Raw genomic sequence first — 15855 nt, 5'->3', positions numbered from 1 at the left:
AAGCCCAGCTTTGCCTGCGCAAAAATGATGTGACACAACAGAAAAACATCGGCCACTGGTGAACGTCATCCTATATATCGATTGGCAGATGGCAGTCAACAATGCAAACACTGACCGATACTGATTAAATTGGTGCATCTCTATATCAGTCAATATATAATCTGATTTTTGTAACTGTTAAAATTCAATATTTGATATTTAATTCAGTTTTTTTAATAAAGCCCAATACCACAAATCACTGTTTGTCTCAGAGGGCTTTACAACATACGACATCAACTAAAATATCAGTCCGAACCTCAAAAATCCAGCGTCAGACGGGAGCTATTCCAAACCCACGGGATGCTTTGATAAGAAAAATCTTTTCAGAGGAGCGTTTGAGGTGAAGGCTAATTTATTCCACGGTTCAGGAAATTTACAAAATGTAAGAACCCCTGACACACACGAAATTACTCGGTGCTCATACACAAACAAACATGCACAAAAATACACTTGTCCTTGAAATTCACATAATATGACTGACTCAACCTGCGTCGACCTTTTGTTAATGGCTGCGACTTGAAATAGAAATCAATCTCTAAACCTCATCAGCTTTTTAGAAATTGAGTTAAACTGTGCTTAAACCTTTGAGGCAGAGGGTGGACACAGTAAAACATGTAATATAATAAGTAGCCCTGCAGTACATACTACCTTTGCAAAGATTATAATGTTAATTTGTTGATGTCAGAGAGGTGTTGACCGACTCTTTGGTGTTCTTTGTTTTTTGTTTTCGTACTGCCTAAATAATCAAAGTATTATCAGTCATCTGGCTTTTTTTTCTAAGCTGTTAAACATTGTCTGCAGATAGGAATCAAGGAGAATAATGACTTCTGCAGTACAGCTGACAACGCCGTTTGTTATATTAATAAGGGCATTAGTTCTGCTGTTTAGGATCATTGCTGTGCACTGGGTACCTTTCTCAACAGGGTTCCATTAAAAAGTAATCCTTGTCTATATTTGCAGAGATACAAACTGAATATTCAATTACAGCAGCTCCGTCAGACAAAATGAAGAAACACGAGTACATATCCAGTTTATTTTTGTCTTTGCAGGGCCATCACTGCTCCTGCATCAGTTCCTATGGTCTTGACGTCTCCCGGCTCTCTGCAGTCTGTCCCCCTCACCACTGTCCTGGCCAACGGGGACTCCTGCCACTCCTCCCCCCCGCGGGTTATTCTCCACACCATGCCCTCCACCACCGCAGGAGGTAAAGATGTGCTCACCATCCAGACGGCCTCTCTCGCAGGCGGAGCCAACAGCCTGCATGACGGCCTCTCTCAGCACCTCCTGGTCACCAGTCTGGACTCCTCCGCTGTCTCCTCCTCTTCCACCTCCTCCTGCTGCACTTCCCCTCCAGGAGTCATTAGCTCCACTGCTTCCAACCTCAACGGTCTCCCCCGCCTGGTCACCATCAACACCACCTGTGGGCAGACCATGGTGGCCCAGCAGCCCGGCACTGTAATTGCCACTGTGCTCAAATCCAGCGACCTCTCGGGGCTGCAGGTCAAAGAGGAGATGCTGGACCCCAGCTACTTCCAGTCGATGGTGAACGGGGATCCATCACTGGCGGCGAGTACGTTTGAGAAAGAGGAGATTGAGGTAGGGGAGGCGGAGCTGCAGTATAGGACTGTGATCATTGATAGCAGTCAAAGCCAGGGCCACGAGGCTGTGAGTGAAACTATAATTAATGGACATTTCTCCCAGAGCAGCAGCCCCAACGAGGGCTTGACCCCGGTGGAGGAGCTGGAAGTGCGTGGGGAGATGTCCCTGCAGCCTGAGCAGGGAATCAAAGGCCTGCAGGAGCTGCCGCTGTCTGTCCAATTGCCTGCAAACTTTATCCAGATAAAGACAGAGCCCACAGAGGCTTAGGACTGCAGGACACAAGCTGAACCAAAAGAAAAAACAGACAACAATTTAATTCATTTTGACCACAGACTTAAAGTTTTTGTTTTGTACCACAGTGATCTGATCAGAGATCAGAGTGAGGGATCCTGCAGCGTGTTGCTCTTAAAGGGTTGGTCAGTTCAGCCTCAGGATTTATTGTTTACTCACAGATTTTGTGACCATGTGCCTAATTTTAAAAGAATCAAGGGAGTGTTTAGTTTTTCTAAGAAGTCACTTTTAACATTTGGGATTATTTCTCGAGTCATTAACCCCAACACACTCACACATACAGATACATATTCAAAGATACATACACATAAAAGAACCTTCCCCGTCTAGGAGAACAGCCATCAGATAAACCAGGGATCCCTGTCTACCAAATGTGCCAGTTAGTCATTTTCTTACCTTACATCTCATTGGACTTGTATGTTAAACGAGGACGCAACAAACCAAAACTGGGGACTGAATGCCAAAATGGTGCAATGAAATCAGACTTCTGAGATCGTGCAGAGGATGTGTGTGTGTGTGTGTGTTTTTTTAGGATGCCGTGTCACAGTGTCCAATCCGGTGGGGGAAAAAAACACACACATCTCAGAGTTTAATTGAAGAGTGCCTTACAGGAAGTTCAAAACCGGCAAGACTCTTTTGTGGAAACGTCTGGGGAAAAGATGAAAAACGGACTAAATGGCTTTCCAGACTTTTACGAACTTATTACTCATTTATTTTCATATAAACAAAAACAGGTATGCATTTGCTCTCTATTACTCCTGGCCTTAAAACACTGTGTTACGATGGAAATGGGCATTTTCTGTCCACCAAGGACAGTCCGACATCAAAACTGTTTGTATAGAGCTGCAGACTGGAGGCACAGAAAGATAGGGAGGCACAAACGGAGAGAAAGAATACGCAGGATAAAACAGATTTTATCAGCCTCTGGCTTCAGGGGCTCCAAGGTTTAAATCCTGTTTATATGAAATGGAATATATATGGATATATATACATATAATATACAATTGAGATTCAGTTTTAAGGCCATAGTGAATTTATTTATTTTGTGAATTTCTAAATTCTGTATAAAAAAGGCACATTTGTCTTCTATTTACATGTGTAAACATGAGGGAAAATACAAAGAATATGAACGTTAATACCAGGAAGCTTTTTTTTAAAAAGACCAACATTTTTCATTTGTATAGCATTCCATATAATCAGCTTTGGTATTTTCTTAAGTTTTGGACTCTGCAGCATCATTATCCCCCTGTTATATTCTCTTAATGTAAAAATTGTCTGTTGTGTGTCTGATTTAAACACGTTCTGAATGTGCCTTCTTTTCAGCAGACATACCTCTTTACCTTTTTCAGCAGTTAAAGGGTAACTTCAGTATTTTTCAACCAGGACCGTGTTTTCCAATATTTTTGTTTTTAAGTGATTAATGGAGACAACAATTTTTAAAACTGGTCCAGTATTGAGAGAGACCGCTGCATCTGGTAGCCGCGAAACAGGCTGCAATGTAACAACTCCGGGCATTTGTGCACTCTGTTTACGTCCACTGAAAGTGTTTGCTTTTACCACAGACAGGCTCAGATTGTTATTCGGACAACAGTATGGAAGGGATTTCTACAGAGATAGACCTTCTTATTAAAGAGTAAGATGCTTTTTGTTTAACAAGTAACAGTCAAAAATCCACTGTCACCAAACCAACCAGACTACATTTAAATAAACACCAATTTAATCATTGTAAAACACACTTTATTCAACAGAAAGAAAATAAAACTCACAAAAGTCATGTTGGTATGTCTTTCCATTGTTCCATCATTCAATAACTGTGATGATGAAATAAACCTTTCATTTACCCAGTTAGATGTGGAAAATATTCTGGCTCTATACATGGTAAAATTACTGTTTATTTAAATAGAGTCTGGTGGGTTTGGCAATGGCAATTTGAGGGCTGTTTTAAGTTAACCCTTTGTAACCTGAGCAAATTGGCTGGATTTCTTTCAAAAATATGTAAAGAAGGCAATGAGCAACTTCACAAAAAAGGGCCAAAAAATTTGCAAGAAATTGTAAAAAAGTAAAAAGAAAATAATAAAAGGCAACGAAAAAAGAACATTTTTTGATAATATGTAATAATGTACTTTTTTTTTTTTTTTTACATTTTTTGCAATTTGCGGGACATTTCTTGCCATGTTTCTCATCATCTTTTCTCCCATTCTTTTTTGAAAGAAATCAAACCAGAGGTTCAGAGGTTCAAATGCTTGTGAAATGCATCTGAATGCAGCACAAGAAAAATGATGTTGGTCCAGGTGTTAACGGGTTTTCCAAAAAGGATCTGACTCTGTAACAAAAAGATCTGTCTGTGGGGATCCTTTCCTTCATGTTATCATACACTTAGGTTAACAGTCTGAGCCTGTCAGTATCAAAAACAAGCACAGTAATGGACGCAAACTGACGATGCACAAATCCCCCAAGTGGCCACATTAAAGCCTGTTTTGGCTGCAGCGCTCTCACTCAGTACTGGACCAGCTCCAGAGACTGTTATTCCGATTAGTTACTCAAATACAAATTCATGGGAAAATAATTTCAGTGATGAAAAATACCAAAGTTACGCTGTGGGGACTATGCATTCAAAAAGATTATGTTCTGCATAAAGCATCAAATGTATCAATCAGTATGTCTTTGAAATTATAGCTCAAATTAGTTATTTGGTACAAAGATGTACCAGTGCTGGTTTTAAGCTTCTCTCCTCCTCCTCCTCCTCCTCCTCCTCCTCCTCCTCCTCCTCCCTCTCCTCCCCCTGTCTCCTCCTCCTCCTGCTCTGGGGTCAGTCCAGTCTGTGTCTTCTTTATTTGCTGTCCCACTTTGTTAAGGACCTCTCAGACCAGCCATCCGATTGGCCCCTTGCTCCTGCCGGGGATGAAGCCATATTGATCCTGAGTGGTATCTCGGCTAAATTGGTTGTATTTTCCACCCGGACTGTAGCTGCAGAGTGAGGACATTCAGACATACTGACCTCCATCCGCACTGGCACCTAAGGACAGGAGCTAAACGCTGCTTTACAACCCCACATCAGCCAAAGGGGCTCTGCGTCTGCAAAGACACTCTGAATGTATACTTTTGACAATCAATAATTACACTGGGCTACATTTGCATAGAAATCTAGTCTTTTGAATGGGGATTTGCTGCTTTTTTTTGCGTTGTATATATCTGCCCTGCCTTTTTTCCCCCTAAAGCACTGCTGACTGTGAGATGCCGAGGTATGTCCACTGCTTATGTTTTGTTGCTTCCGGGGTTGCCTCCGTTATGCTGAATATAGAGTAGATTTTTAAGAAAAAAGTACTAATTAAAAACAAAATCTTGGTCACCGAATATCCTTTTTATTTGTTGTTTTTATTTGAATGAGCGCAGATAAAATGTCACACGGAAAATTTGAACACAAAACAAAATTAAACTTGGAAACAAATAGCTGACAAGGGGGAGGTCACTGTGTCAATTAATTGCTACTGTCAAGATAATGAAAATGAATCATTTCTGCCTCAAAGTTGTATTTTCGGGCTGCTGCGGCTTTGAGGGACATTCGACCACATGGCATTTGAAGAGAGAAAAAGCTACTGTAGGGAACTGGATTTGAGCCATTAGCAGGCCAGAGACTGATTGGACTGTACTTAAGAGCGCTGCTTCTCCAGTTGCTGTGGGTGGATGAATACATTAGCATGTGACATGCCCAGAACTGAAGACAGCCGAGTCTGTCACCACAGCTTGCAGAGTGAAGTGTGTGTGTGTGTGTGTGTATGTGTGTGGCTGGCGAGAGGAAGGGTTACACTGACTTGGATTGATTCAGTTAGAGCATGTGTTTGTGTGTGAGTCTGTGTGTGTGTTTGTGTGTGTGTGTGTGTGTGTGTGTGTGTTGGCTCGAATTGACTGTGTGTGTGTGTGTTCAGGGTCGGGGAGGAAGAGGAGGGGTGGTGGCGTTGAGGAAGCTGTCTGGCAGCAGGGATTGCCTACTGTGCCTTGCTCTGTCTACACCCACATGCACAGCTGTGTACCACACTGTCCAATCTTGCCATAGGGTTAAGACACACACATTAACACACACACACACACACACACACACACACACACACACACACACACACACAAAAAGCCAAGAGTGCAGTCACAATGACGGCCACTACTACAACCTTCTTCACTCCAGCAAACATCTTCCTCCGCCTTTTCACAGGTGGGACTTCAGAGACTGAGACTGAAAATCAACAGCCCTCCATTACATCTAAACAGACACTTTTGCTTTCTGTTCAGCGGTCCATCGATCGGCTGCCATATGGTAAGCGGAGGTTGTTATGGATTACTAAAATAATGAAAGGCTACTAGCAGCCGTTATTCCTTTGGTTAGTGAGTCAGAGACCCTGAAGATGGAGCGGGAGCCGGGTCCTGGGAGAGGAGGACTATTTCTGTGTCGCCCGCAGCCACTGACACAGCGCGAGTGTTTACTGCTGTGCCATGCTGCCTCTCACAGTGGGAGCAGTTGAAGGATGACGGCTGACATTATTGTGCCTCCAGCCTGTAGCAGGAACAGTACAGGGAGAGCTTATTTAACCATCAGGTCACCAGACTGACTGCAACTATACAGAGAAGGGGAGTTGATGACTGCAGTCTCATGGCCATAGCGGCCGCGCGCAGTCTGTTAATTTGACAACCTGCAGCCAAGGTTAGATTTAAATAGACCGCTTTTAAATTTTGAGGGTCTTCTCAGAGAAGCGAGAGATGTATTTAAGGACAGCAGGTGTAACATGGGTCTAAAATGTGGGGGGGAAAGTGTCTGATATTTGAGCAGTACACGTCTCTGGACACAAGATGGCACTGGTAATACACGCGTCCTCACAGCGCCGCAGCTTCAGTCTGGATTGGAGCGAGTTTTTCCTTCAGGTTACTAATCTAAATACAGACACTCCTCATACATTGGTTTTCACTCTCCTCCTTCGCCCCAGAATAGCAACTCATTGATCTAAATGAACGAGAGATTATTTGAAATGAAAATAAGCAGCTGGGAGTGAAGTTTCACTGCATTTTTTTGATAAGTAACAAAAGGAATTAATTCACTTGTGAACCTCAATGATAGTGACCATTCCTCAGGCCAGGTAGGCAAAATCCTTTGAACTGTGCCAACCCGGCAGACGCTCAGTATCTCTGTTTTTCCTGCAGAGTAGTCGATCTTGTTTCCTCTCCCCATCAAAACAGTGATAAACAAGTGCTGCAGGGGGGATTTTCCTAGACAGTGTATAAAATGCATGAGGAAAAATTGTGCAGGGCTTCATTTGAAATGATATATTCTTTCATTCTGCTCTACAAGGACGTGTTCACTGTCACTGACTCACAGATTTGCCTCAGACAGTATTGAACTGCATCATGAACGGTATATGAATGCAAATAAACCTTTATTCATATAGATGAAGAGGGGGGATCAGAAAGGTCTACACTAATAATCAGACATCATTTGATTTGGAGTAATCCAAGTGTTTGCTTTTTTAGAGGAAAAACATCCTTTTTCAGGCTGAACTCATTCCACTCTGCCTTGTTTTTCTTTCCTCTCAACATATCTGAAGTGGTCTTAAAATGTAGTTGCTAATAAATATCTCGTTAACGGAGCCTCGTTGCTTAACATTACATTATTTACATTTTATTTGAAATGAAAGCATTAAACGCTAAATGTAAACAGCTGTAGATGTGTTTAGATTCAACTGGTTTCCTCAAGATGCTTTCCATGACCTCTAGAGATCTGTGTTTCACACACTGAGACATCGATGCACTTTTCAGCATGCAACTGGAGTGTTAGCCAGTTTGCTTTCATATTTATGCATCTCCAGTACCTGGTAATGGGCAAAAATGAGTGTGCAAATATTTTTTAAAAGTTTCTATTTATTGTCCAGTGTGTACTGGGGTCAGGAGTGTGCGTTTCCAGGAATAGTGGAGGAATAGACCACCCAACACTAGTTGTGAATGTATTTGTACCATATCTCAACAGGTTCAATACATATAGATAGATAGATAGATTAGATAGATAGAATCTGTGAAAATAATCATGCCGTCAAGCACTGGATGGATATCCAGTATCTTTTCTCACTCTCCTCCATGATGATTTTTAATTGTTAAGTACTTTTAAAGTTTGACTTTCATGGTTAATATTGGACTTTTGTCCCATCAGGCACGAGGAGCTCTCAGGGAGCCGGCTGTAATATCTGTATCAGCCTCTCCAGTCAGGGTGAGCCATCCCATTCAGACCGACTCTCAGGGCCTCCATGGCAATTTACTCTCACGACTACACAAAAGAGTCCTCAAAGTCTTCAGAGACCTCGGCAGATAGACAACTAACAGCATCTTACGAAAAGGAACACTTTACACTAACGTTGTGAAGGCAAAAGCTTCACAGAAGCAGCAGCAACCAGCTGAATGCATCTGTTTCAATAAACACTCCACTATTTGTTGTGGTAAACAGGACGTAGTGAGAAATGAATTATATAAACACTGATTTTATGAACTTTTCAGAAATGCCTCGGGGGCTTTGCTGTACACTTGTCAGTTTATTTGAAGTATGTTTGCAATTATTGCATTTGTTAACTCATGCCACTATTTTTTACTTGACATGTTGCTTTGGGCTATTGACATTATTGATTTAAAAATAACAATACGGTTGCAGTCTGAACTCCATTTATGAGCATATCCATAAAACATTTACATACAGTAATATGTTTCGCCCTCTTTTTCACAAAATCCATTTGGCTGCCAAATATTATTGATATCACTGACATTATTATCACACTGAGCCAACATGAGTCAACATCTAGCTTTACTTAGCAGGCGAGCTGCTTTTATATGACTGTAAACAATGCATTATTATGCATCAGATACACAAGAGAGGCTCGGGTTATGGAATAAGAACAATAAAAGCATGCATGTCGAGTTTTTTTTTTGTCAATTTGACGCTAAATGTTTTTGCTAATGAGCAATGGGACTAATGGAGAGGAGAGAAGGAGGTCTGTCTGTTGTGTGGAGTGCATGAGTCAGATTCAAGCCCACACTTCTTTTAAATCATATTGTTTCATATGACGGGACAACTCACATTATTCATACAATGAAATTTTAATTGGGGGAAAAAAAAGTGAGGAAAGAAACATACAGAAGGCTTCAAAGCAAAGCGTGACAACATGAGTGCTCCATTTTTGTCTCTCGGTTTAACTTTTGAATAGCTCGCATTGCTTGAATACTCTTGGGCATTTATGCACCTTGTTATTCTGATGACAGAACATCAATTGTGAATGCCTATCTCGCTTGCTTATCTCTTACTTGCAGATGAGAGTTATTTCAGCTCGACAGATTGAGACGTGGTGTTACAGATTAAAATCGCTTCGGAAAAGAGGAAAGTGTTTGAACAGTAGCACTATTTAAAGCATTTTGTGGTTTGCAACAAGAGGGAAAACAATGGAGGATAAGACAACAGTAACCACATCACAAGAGACAGCTGAGCTCTGTGCATCTTCAATTATACTGTACCTCCTCAGTTTAACATGATCTTAAAAACAGATAAAACAACTCTATGATACACAAAGCCAGTAAGGAAAGCTTCCTGTAATTCTGGGCTGGCGTGTTAGTGTTTTTTTTTTTTTTTTAATCATTTTTTTGTTTCTTATTTGCTTCTTTCCCGATGTTGTCTTAATTTGATAACTGCGTATAGTTTTCTAATCCCATGTGAATGTGAGGAGGGTTATTATCTACTTAAATCTGTGGGTAGGCAGTGAAATTTTGGCATCATTTGGCAAAAATTCAATGATAACTTTTGAGCATTTTTTTTTATCCAAGTGGTCAGTGAGAACACCAGACTTTCAGGCTTTAGAAAATAGTGTAGAAAAGAGTTTGACCAATCATAGATCATTTCAGAGAGAAACACATGCTCACGTAGATATTTATTAGTTTTTTTACATTACACATTTAAATTATCATTGTTTATGTGTGTGTGTGTGTGTGTGTGTGTGTGTGTGTGCGTGCGTGCGTGTGTGTGTATGTGTATATGTATATATATGTATGTATATGTATATATATACTAGCATTAATTCAAAAAGTCATTAAATGTTTATTGATGATGTTAATGTCTGTGTGTGTGTATAGATAGATAGATAGATATAGATATACATACATTTCTGTGTTTACATTTGTCATTCTTCTGACATTGTGACATTTTAAACTTTTTTTTGAGTGGAGGCTTCAAATAAGCCCAATTGTTTTTTTGCCTCTCTGCACGGTATACTGTGTTATCCTCTGTCATTTTGTATATTTTTAAATTGTACAAAACAAAACAAAACAAAACAAAACAAAACAAAACAAAACAAAACAAAACAAAACAAAACAAAACAAAACAATCTAAAAGAGGGCGTTGCTGGTAGAAGCCCTTATAATTTCCTATTTTTGGAGGGGTCTCTTGAATGCATCACCTGGCCGGGCCTCATCAGGTGTGCTGCACGAGTCCAGCAGGAAAGACGCCAACAGACACACTCCTCAACCGGCGTGTGTTTGGTTAAATCTAAGTGTACCTGTTGATGAATTGCGGTATCGCCCCGTTGTTTTGAACACTGTTTTTCGTAAATGCCGGTGTATTTTTTTGGGGGGGAGGTGTTCGTTCGTTTTTCATTTCATTTTGTCGCGGCGGTCAGACGAACCGGTTTAACGTCACCGAGCTCTCATCCCGCAAATCAACGACATCCGAAGCACCGGGATCAGCAAACAAAACTGTGAGTACAAACCAAACACAGTGAGCTGCTGGTTTCTGTCATGGCGTCTGTGGGCGTCTGTGGGCGGCTCTGAGCTCCTTCACCAACTGTTATACAGGTGTACATGCGCGTGCCGGTCACCTGTCACAAGCCTGATTTAATGGCGGAAAATCCATCAGAAATAATTGCTATTTCTATGTGCAATTGGTATAAATATTTTTTAACTGCTGAGTTTTGTGTCTTGCTTATACATTTCATATTATACTGCTTATTGTTTTGTATTTCTCACGTACATACCTTCTTTTGATATTCCTTTTGCTGCTGTAATGATGCAAATTTCCATCTTATCTTATGTTATTCATGCATTGGCATAAAATGCCTGACAGTGCAATGCAAAAAAGGAGGATGGACTTATCACAGAGGTTAAAGGAGAGTCTGACAATTATCAGAATCAAACATGTGCCAGTATCTGTTAAGCCTTTCAGAGATGTTGAGGGAAATAGTTTTGCCGTGTATGAACTACAGCCAAAGGCTCACACCTGCGGCTTCAGGCTCATGTAGCTAAAACTGGCCAGAATCACAGCGTGACCTCGGCCTCATTCCTCGCCGCCCCAGACCTCCACGCTGGGAGGAAAGCAGACAGCAGTGAGACGGACCCTGAATCAACCCGAATCCAGCCCAAACAAACCCCAGCTCAGGGGGACCTGACAGCCTGACTCCCCACCAGATCATCTAACTGTCCCGGTCCTGATCTGTGTCCAGAGGCCCTAAAACTTGTTGTTAAACCCTCTGAAACCAGGATCGTCATCACTTTTTGTGTGCTGTGTTCATACGCAGTTTACAAGTATCAAAACCTTTGACCCCTGCGAAATTAGTGTAGTTTCTTTCATAAACCTCAGAAAAAAGGCAACAACCAACTTGAAAAGAATTATCTTGCAAATTACAAGAAATCAATAGATTAAAAAAAAAGTTTTTTAAAAGATAGTGAAAATTTTCCAGACTTCTGTATTTAAAATGATCATAATTACAAATTCAAAATTATTTCTAAAGAATTATTATAGTTTTTAAGCTTTTTTTTATGACTTTGTTTTGTTTGTTTTTTGTTGTATTACTAATTTTCAGGTAATTTGTTGTCAATGTCTGGGTAATTTCTTCTTAAGTTGCTCATTGCCTTCTTCCCATGTTTTCAAAAGGAATAAAGCCAATTTGCTCAGGTTTCAAAGGGTTAAGAGTATCTGGCATATATATTAGTAAAGTTATATGAGTAACCTGCCTTTGTCAACACATTACTATGAGGATTTTATTTTCTAGGTTTGGCCTTTTCTAGTTTTACCTTGTTGCATTCAGTTAGTGTTTAGAACTTGTTTGATTTGGCTTCACTCACCTCATTTTCGGACTGCTTTCTGTAAGTTTATTATTTAACACTGAAGTATTTTAGCACTGGAGATATGCTTTTAATAAATCTAGGATGACTATGCAGTCAAAAGATGCAAATACTTTTAAACTGCTGCTACATGACCAGAGAAAACAGAGAAAAAGGACACTTTTGCTCAAGAGTTAAAAAACCTACAACTAGCAGAATGCTTTGCGCCGCACATCAATAAATGCGCTTACTGGTGAGTGACGTGATAGTACTTGTACTAATACTTGTATGTGTGAAACAATTGCGGCTGGCTGTTAAGAAACGATCTTGTGTTACAGTGAGACGGTAAGCTAAAACGTGTTTATGAAAACATTTTACATGAGAAATATGTAACGTATTAACAGAATCTTGGTTTATATTTGATCATTGCTGCTAAATTTTACTGTTTGATTCAGTTTTTTTGGCTTTCGTGGCTATTAAAGCTAAATTTGGCACTGAAATGTGTTCCTGGAAACATTTTTTAAGCCAATAGATGTGCAGTGCAGTAAAATAATTGTGATTAGTATTCAATCAGCACTGTTTAGTTTATCGCTTGATCAGATTTTGGTCTGAGCCTGAGCGATGGAAGAGGTCTGTTTCTGATGCACTTCTATACTCTTTGTGTCTGGCGATAATATGAAAATGCAGAAGCACAGCCCGTAGTTTGAGCAACAGCCCTTAAAGCCAGCACCTGCGGCATGATGTGTTTTGCATCAATTTGCGTCATCTGTTTCGATATAGTGAAGTTTACCATCTTTCATCTATACTGCCCATATTATTATGATACAAACCTGGTTAGAAATCAGCAAAGAATCACTCAGATCATCCTGATGCCTTATCTGTTCATCCTTCGTTTGGGCTGCTATTCCCAAATTGTGACACTAACAGGTTTGACCCTGCGCTGGTTGGTGTGTGTTGGTCAAATTCGAGCTGCTATAGCCGCAGTGCTGCTGCTTTTTCTCTTCCTGGGGATGCAATCGACAGTGGCGGGGAGCCAGGTGGAGGGAAGGGAAGGTGGAGTGGCTAATGTTCACTTGCTAATTCTTGTCTCAGAGAAAAAGAGAGGTGCTGAGTGAATGAGCAACTATATGATGAATTAAGATCAAATAATGTATAGGAAACACTGTTACTTTATGAAGCGCGTGCGTACGTCCGTGATTGTCTTCTGGGATTAGGACAGAGAGGCGAGGACTGCAGGTCAAGGGTTTATTTTCAGATTCTGTTGGGATTTTTTGACTTTTCAGATTTCTGCCTTCCCCATCTTTAATCAATAATAAAAAACACTGATCACAAACAACTGAGACAAACATATTTAGTAAAATGACTAATAGGATAGCACCACTCCGATCGTTGCATATATCGGCAAACTGCATGTACATTTTCATAGTGTTAATAGAGCAGATGTAAAAAAAAAAGAAAACCCCAAAAAACCCAAGCCTTTTTCACATATGAAGTAAAATAAATGAACAGACAGACAGAGCTGGATCATTTTTTAGAGCAGATTAGTTTCTGGTGACATCTTCCAAACTAAATTGCACCCATTCAACAGGATCAAACAGCAAAGACACTTAATGGGTAGATAAGCAGAGAAAATTAGACAGCTGTAAACGAGCAATGCCTTTTAAGAAAGAATCAAAACGCCTCAAATGCCATTTAGACTGTTTAAACTGGCTAATACTCGGTGGGCCAACTTTCAGATTGGATAATAATTGTGTGCAATGGACTGCTTTGGTCTCACGACGTGGTCTGGAATATTTATCAAAAGGAGAAGTTGCACCTGCGTCGACACAAACAGTTTAAATCCCAGACGGCGCCTCCTCAGATCCTCCCCAGCATGCGGGCGATCCACCAGTTGCACGGCATGACAACCTGACAGATGACCCGGCCTCCTTGGTAGTAGTACGGCCACGGGTTGAAGCCACCCAGGGGCTCGTGGTAGCGGCGGCAGTAGCGGTAACCACGGCGACAGTATTGGCAGCAGTAGCCGTTGTCGTCCAGACGGTTATCCAGCTCGATTCCAACGTCCCTCTGCAGAGGACACAACAGCGAGCAGGGTTACAATCACACACATGACAAATGCCAGTCCTCCTGAGGCAAGGGCAGGCGGGGAAGAAGGAGAGGAGGAGGATGGCGTGAATTGATGAGCCTGCTTTGGTTGTAGGTCAGCAGAATATATGTAAAAACCAAACAAGAGTGAAAAGATCAGAATTGATGTCTGTGAAAATGCAAAGTTGTGCCGTGCTTGATGACTGTGACAAAGAGATCAAGATAGCGAGGCAGAGTGAGGGAGCTTGATTTAAGCTGCAGGAGCATAAAACATGATATAACACCCTTGACCTTTCTATTATACCAGCGGTAGCACGGCTGCACAATGCCCCCGTCTCTGGATCCAGCGTTCACATCCTCTCTACCAGCGCTATCCTCAATCAAAGGGACTCTAACGTTGGTAGTTACCAGCATAATTACACTATTTCTTTCATCTCTGACCTCTTAACTCCCTCGACCGAAGCCCACACTCTGCACCAAAATGGCAACCCCTCCTCCAATAGAGCATTCAAATTAGAGCTCCCCACATCTTGGCGCCCTTCCCCTGACCTTGACTTTAAGTGCGTGGCACATTTCTAAAGCAATTAGCAGAGTAATGATCGCCTAACAAGGATTCTTTCATTTGCTCTTGCTGGCTGCCTCTGAATTTATAGTGGGGCCAAATGAAACCCAAACGAAAGGTAAATTGGGTAGAATTAATGGCCCTTGGATTTTTCCATTGTGCTGGTTGGTTCATGCCCCCGTAGACTCATGGGGGCTGAGTGCCATGCCTTTGATCAAGAGCAACTCCAAATGGGGTTCGGAGAAGTGCCACTTAACTCACCGCGCAAGTTGAGGCAGCGACTGCCCTCAGTGCGCATTTGACCACATTTCAATCTCTTTTAGTAAATGAATCCTCTGAGACAATCCGCCGCTGTCTCGTTAAACGGCACGGATCCAGGAGTCGATGGCTTCACATGCAGAACAATTCTTTGCAGAGCGCCAACAGTGACTCAGCTACACGCAACAGTGCAGAACCAAACACATCCACAGTTGGGAATAGAGACTGTGAGGGAATTGTTTAAGAGGACAGGACCCGCAGGAGCACACGGCTGAGTCCCTTCAGTCCCCTGCTGCATTATGGGTGGGAATTAGGGGTTTTCTTGCATCTACTGTACGAGTCAGTGGGAAGTCAGTCAGAGTGGGTTTTATTTTTAAATTTTGTTGCAGCTGTAAACACATCACAGTAAATTCACCAAAAGCATCAGTGTCGGATCTAGCACGTTTGGTGCTGTATCTTGGGGTGGCACACCAAAATCCAAAATCTATAACTGAATTCAGTACTGTTTGGACATTTATGAAAAGTAATGCACCAAAATTCGTACATATCCCACATATTCAGAGTCAGTAACTTGTGCATAATCCACATATTTTGAAAGGCTGCGATCATGTGATCAACGTGCTTACGGGAGTAAAAGGAAGCAGCCCTGAGGTCGTCCTATTAACCCTTTGAAACCTGGATTGACATCAGTTTCTTGTGTTACTTTCAGATGCCTTTCACAAACAGTTAAACCTTTGAAACACGATCAAATTGGTTTGATTTCTTTTGAAAACTTGGCTAAGAAGGCAACAAATAACTTGGCCTGCAAAGTGCAAGAAATTAGGAAATGCAGGCGAGAAAATGAAATTAAAAGTAGCTAAAGAAAGACTAAAAAAGAAAATTATTTTATAAAAACATTATTTAGTTCTAATTAT

General features: G+C 41.2%; 2 protein-coding genes and 1 long non-coding RNA gene across 5 annotated transcripts in view; 2 read left to right on the top strand and 1 right to left on the bottom strand.

Moving 5' to 3' along the window:
- The window catches only part of elf1 (E74-like ETS transcription factor 1), a 54946-nt gene extending 49663 nt beyond the window's left edge, over positions 1–5283 (top strand). For all 3 annotated transcript variants that reach the window (XM_042492939.2, XM_042492938.2, XM_042492941.2), the window contains one exon: positions 1089–5283. In XM_042492939.2, coding sequence (XP_042348873.1) covers positions 1089–1905 — 817 coding nt within the window. In that variant the 3' untranslated portion in view covers positions 1906–5283. The remainder of the gene's footprint in view (positions 1–1088) is intronic.
- Positions 5284–10553: 5270 nt separating this feature from the next.
- The window catches only part of LOC148188867 (uncharacterized), a 28306-nt gene continuing 23004 nt past the window's right edge, over positions 10554–15855 (top strand). Inside the window, exon 1 of the long non-coding RNA XR_015777225.1 lies at positions 10554–10694. This is a non-coding gene — a long non-coding RNA (uncharacterized LOC148188867). The remainder of the gene's footprint in view (positions 10695–15855) is intronic.
- The window catches only part of tnmd (tenomodulin), a 63393-nt gene continuing 60805 nt past the window's right edge, over positions 13268–15855 (bottom strand). Inside the window, exon 7 of the mRNA XM_042493480.2 lies at positions 13268–14103. Coding sequence (XP_042349414.1) covers positions 13894–14103 — 210 coding nt within the window. The 3' untranslated portion in view covers positions 13268–13893. The remainder of the gene's footprint in view (positions 14104–15855) is intronic.

The sequence above is a fragment of the Plectropomus leopardus genome, chromosome 8, assembly GCF_026936395.1.
Source record: "Plectropomus leopardus strain MGB_pleo_1.0 chromosome 8, ASM2693639v1, whole genome shotgun sequence".
Classification (NCBI taxonomy): domain Eukaryota; kingdom Metazoa; phylum Chordata; class Actinopteri; order Perciformes; family Serranidae; genus Plectropomus; species Plectropomus leopardus.
Note: the sequence above shows the minus strand (reverse complement) of the source record. Positions and strands in the feature narration are given on the sequence as shown.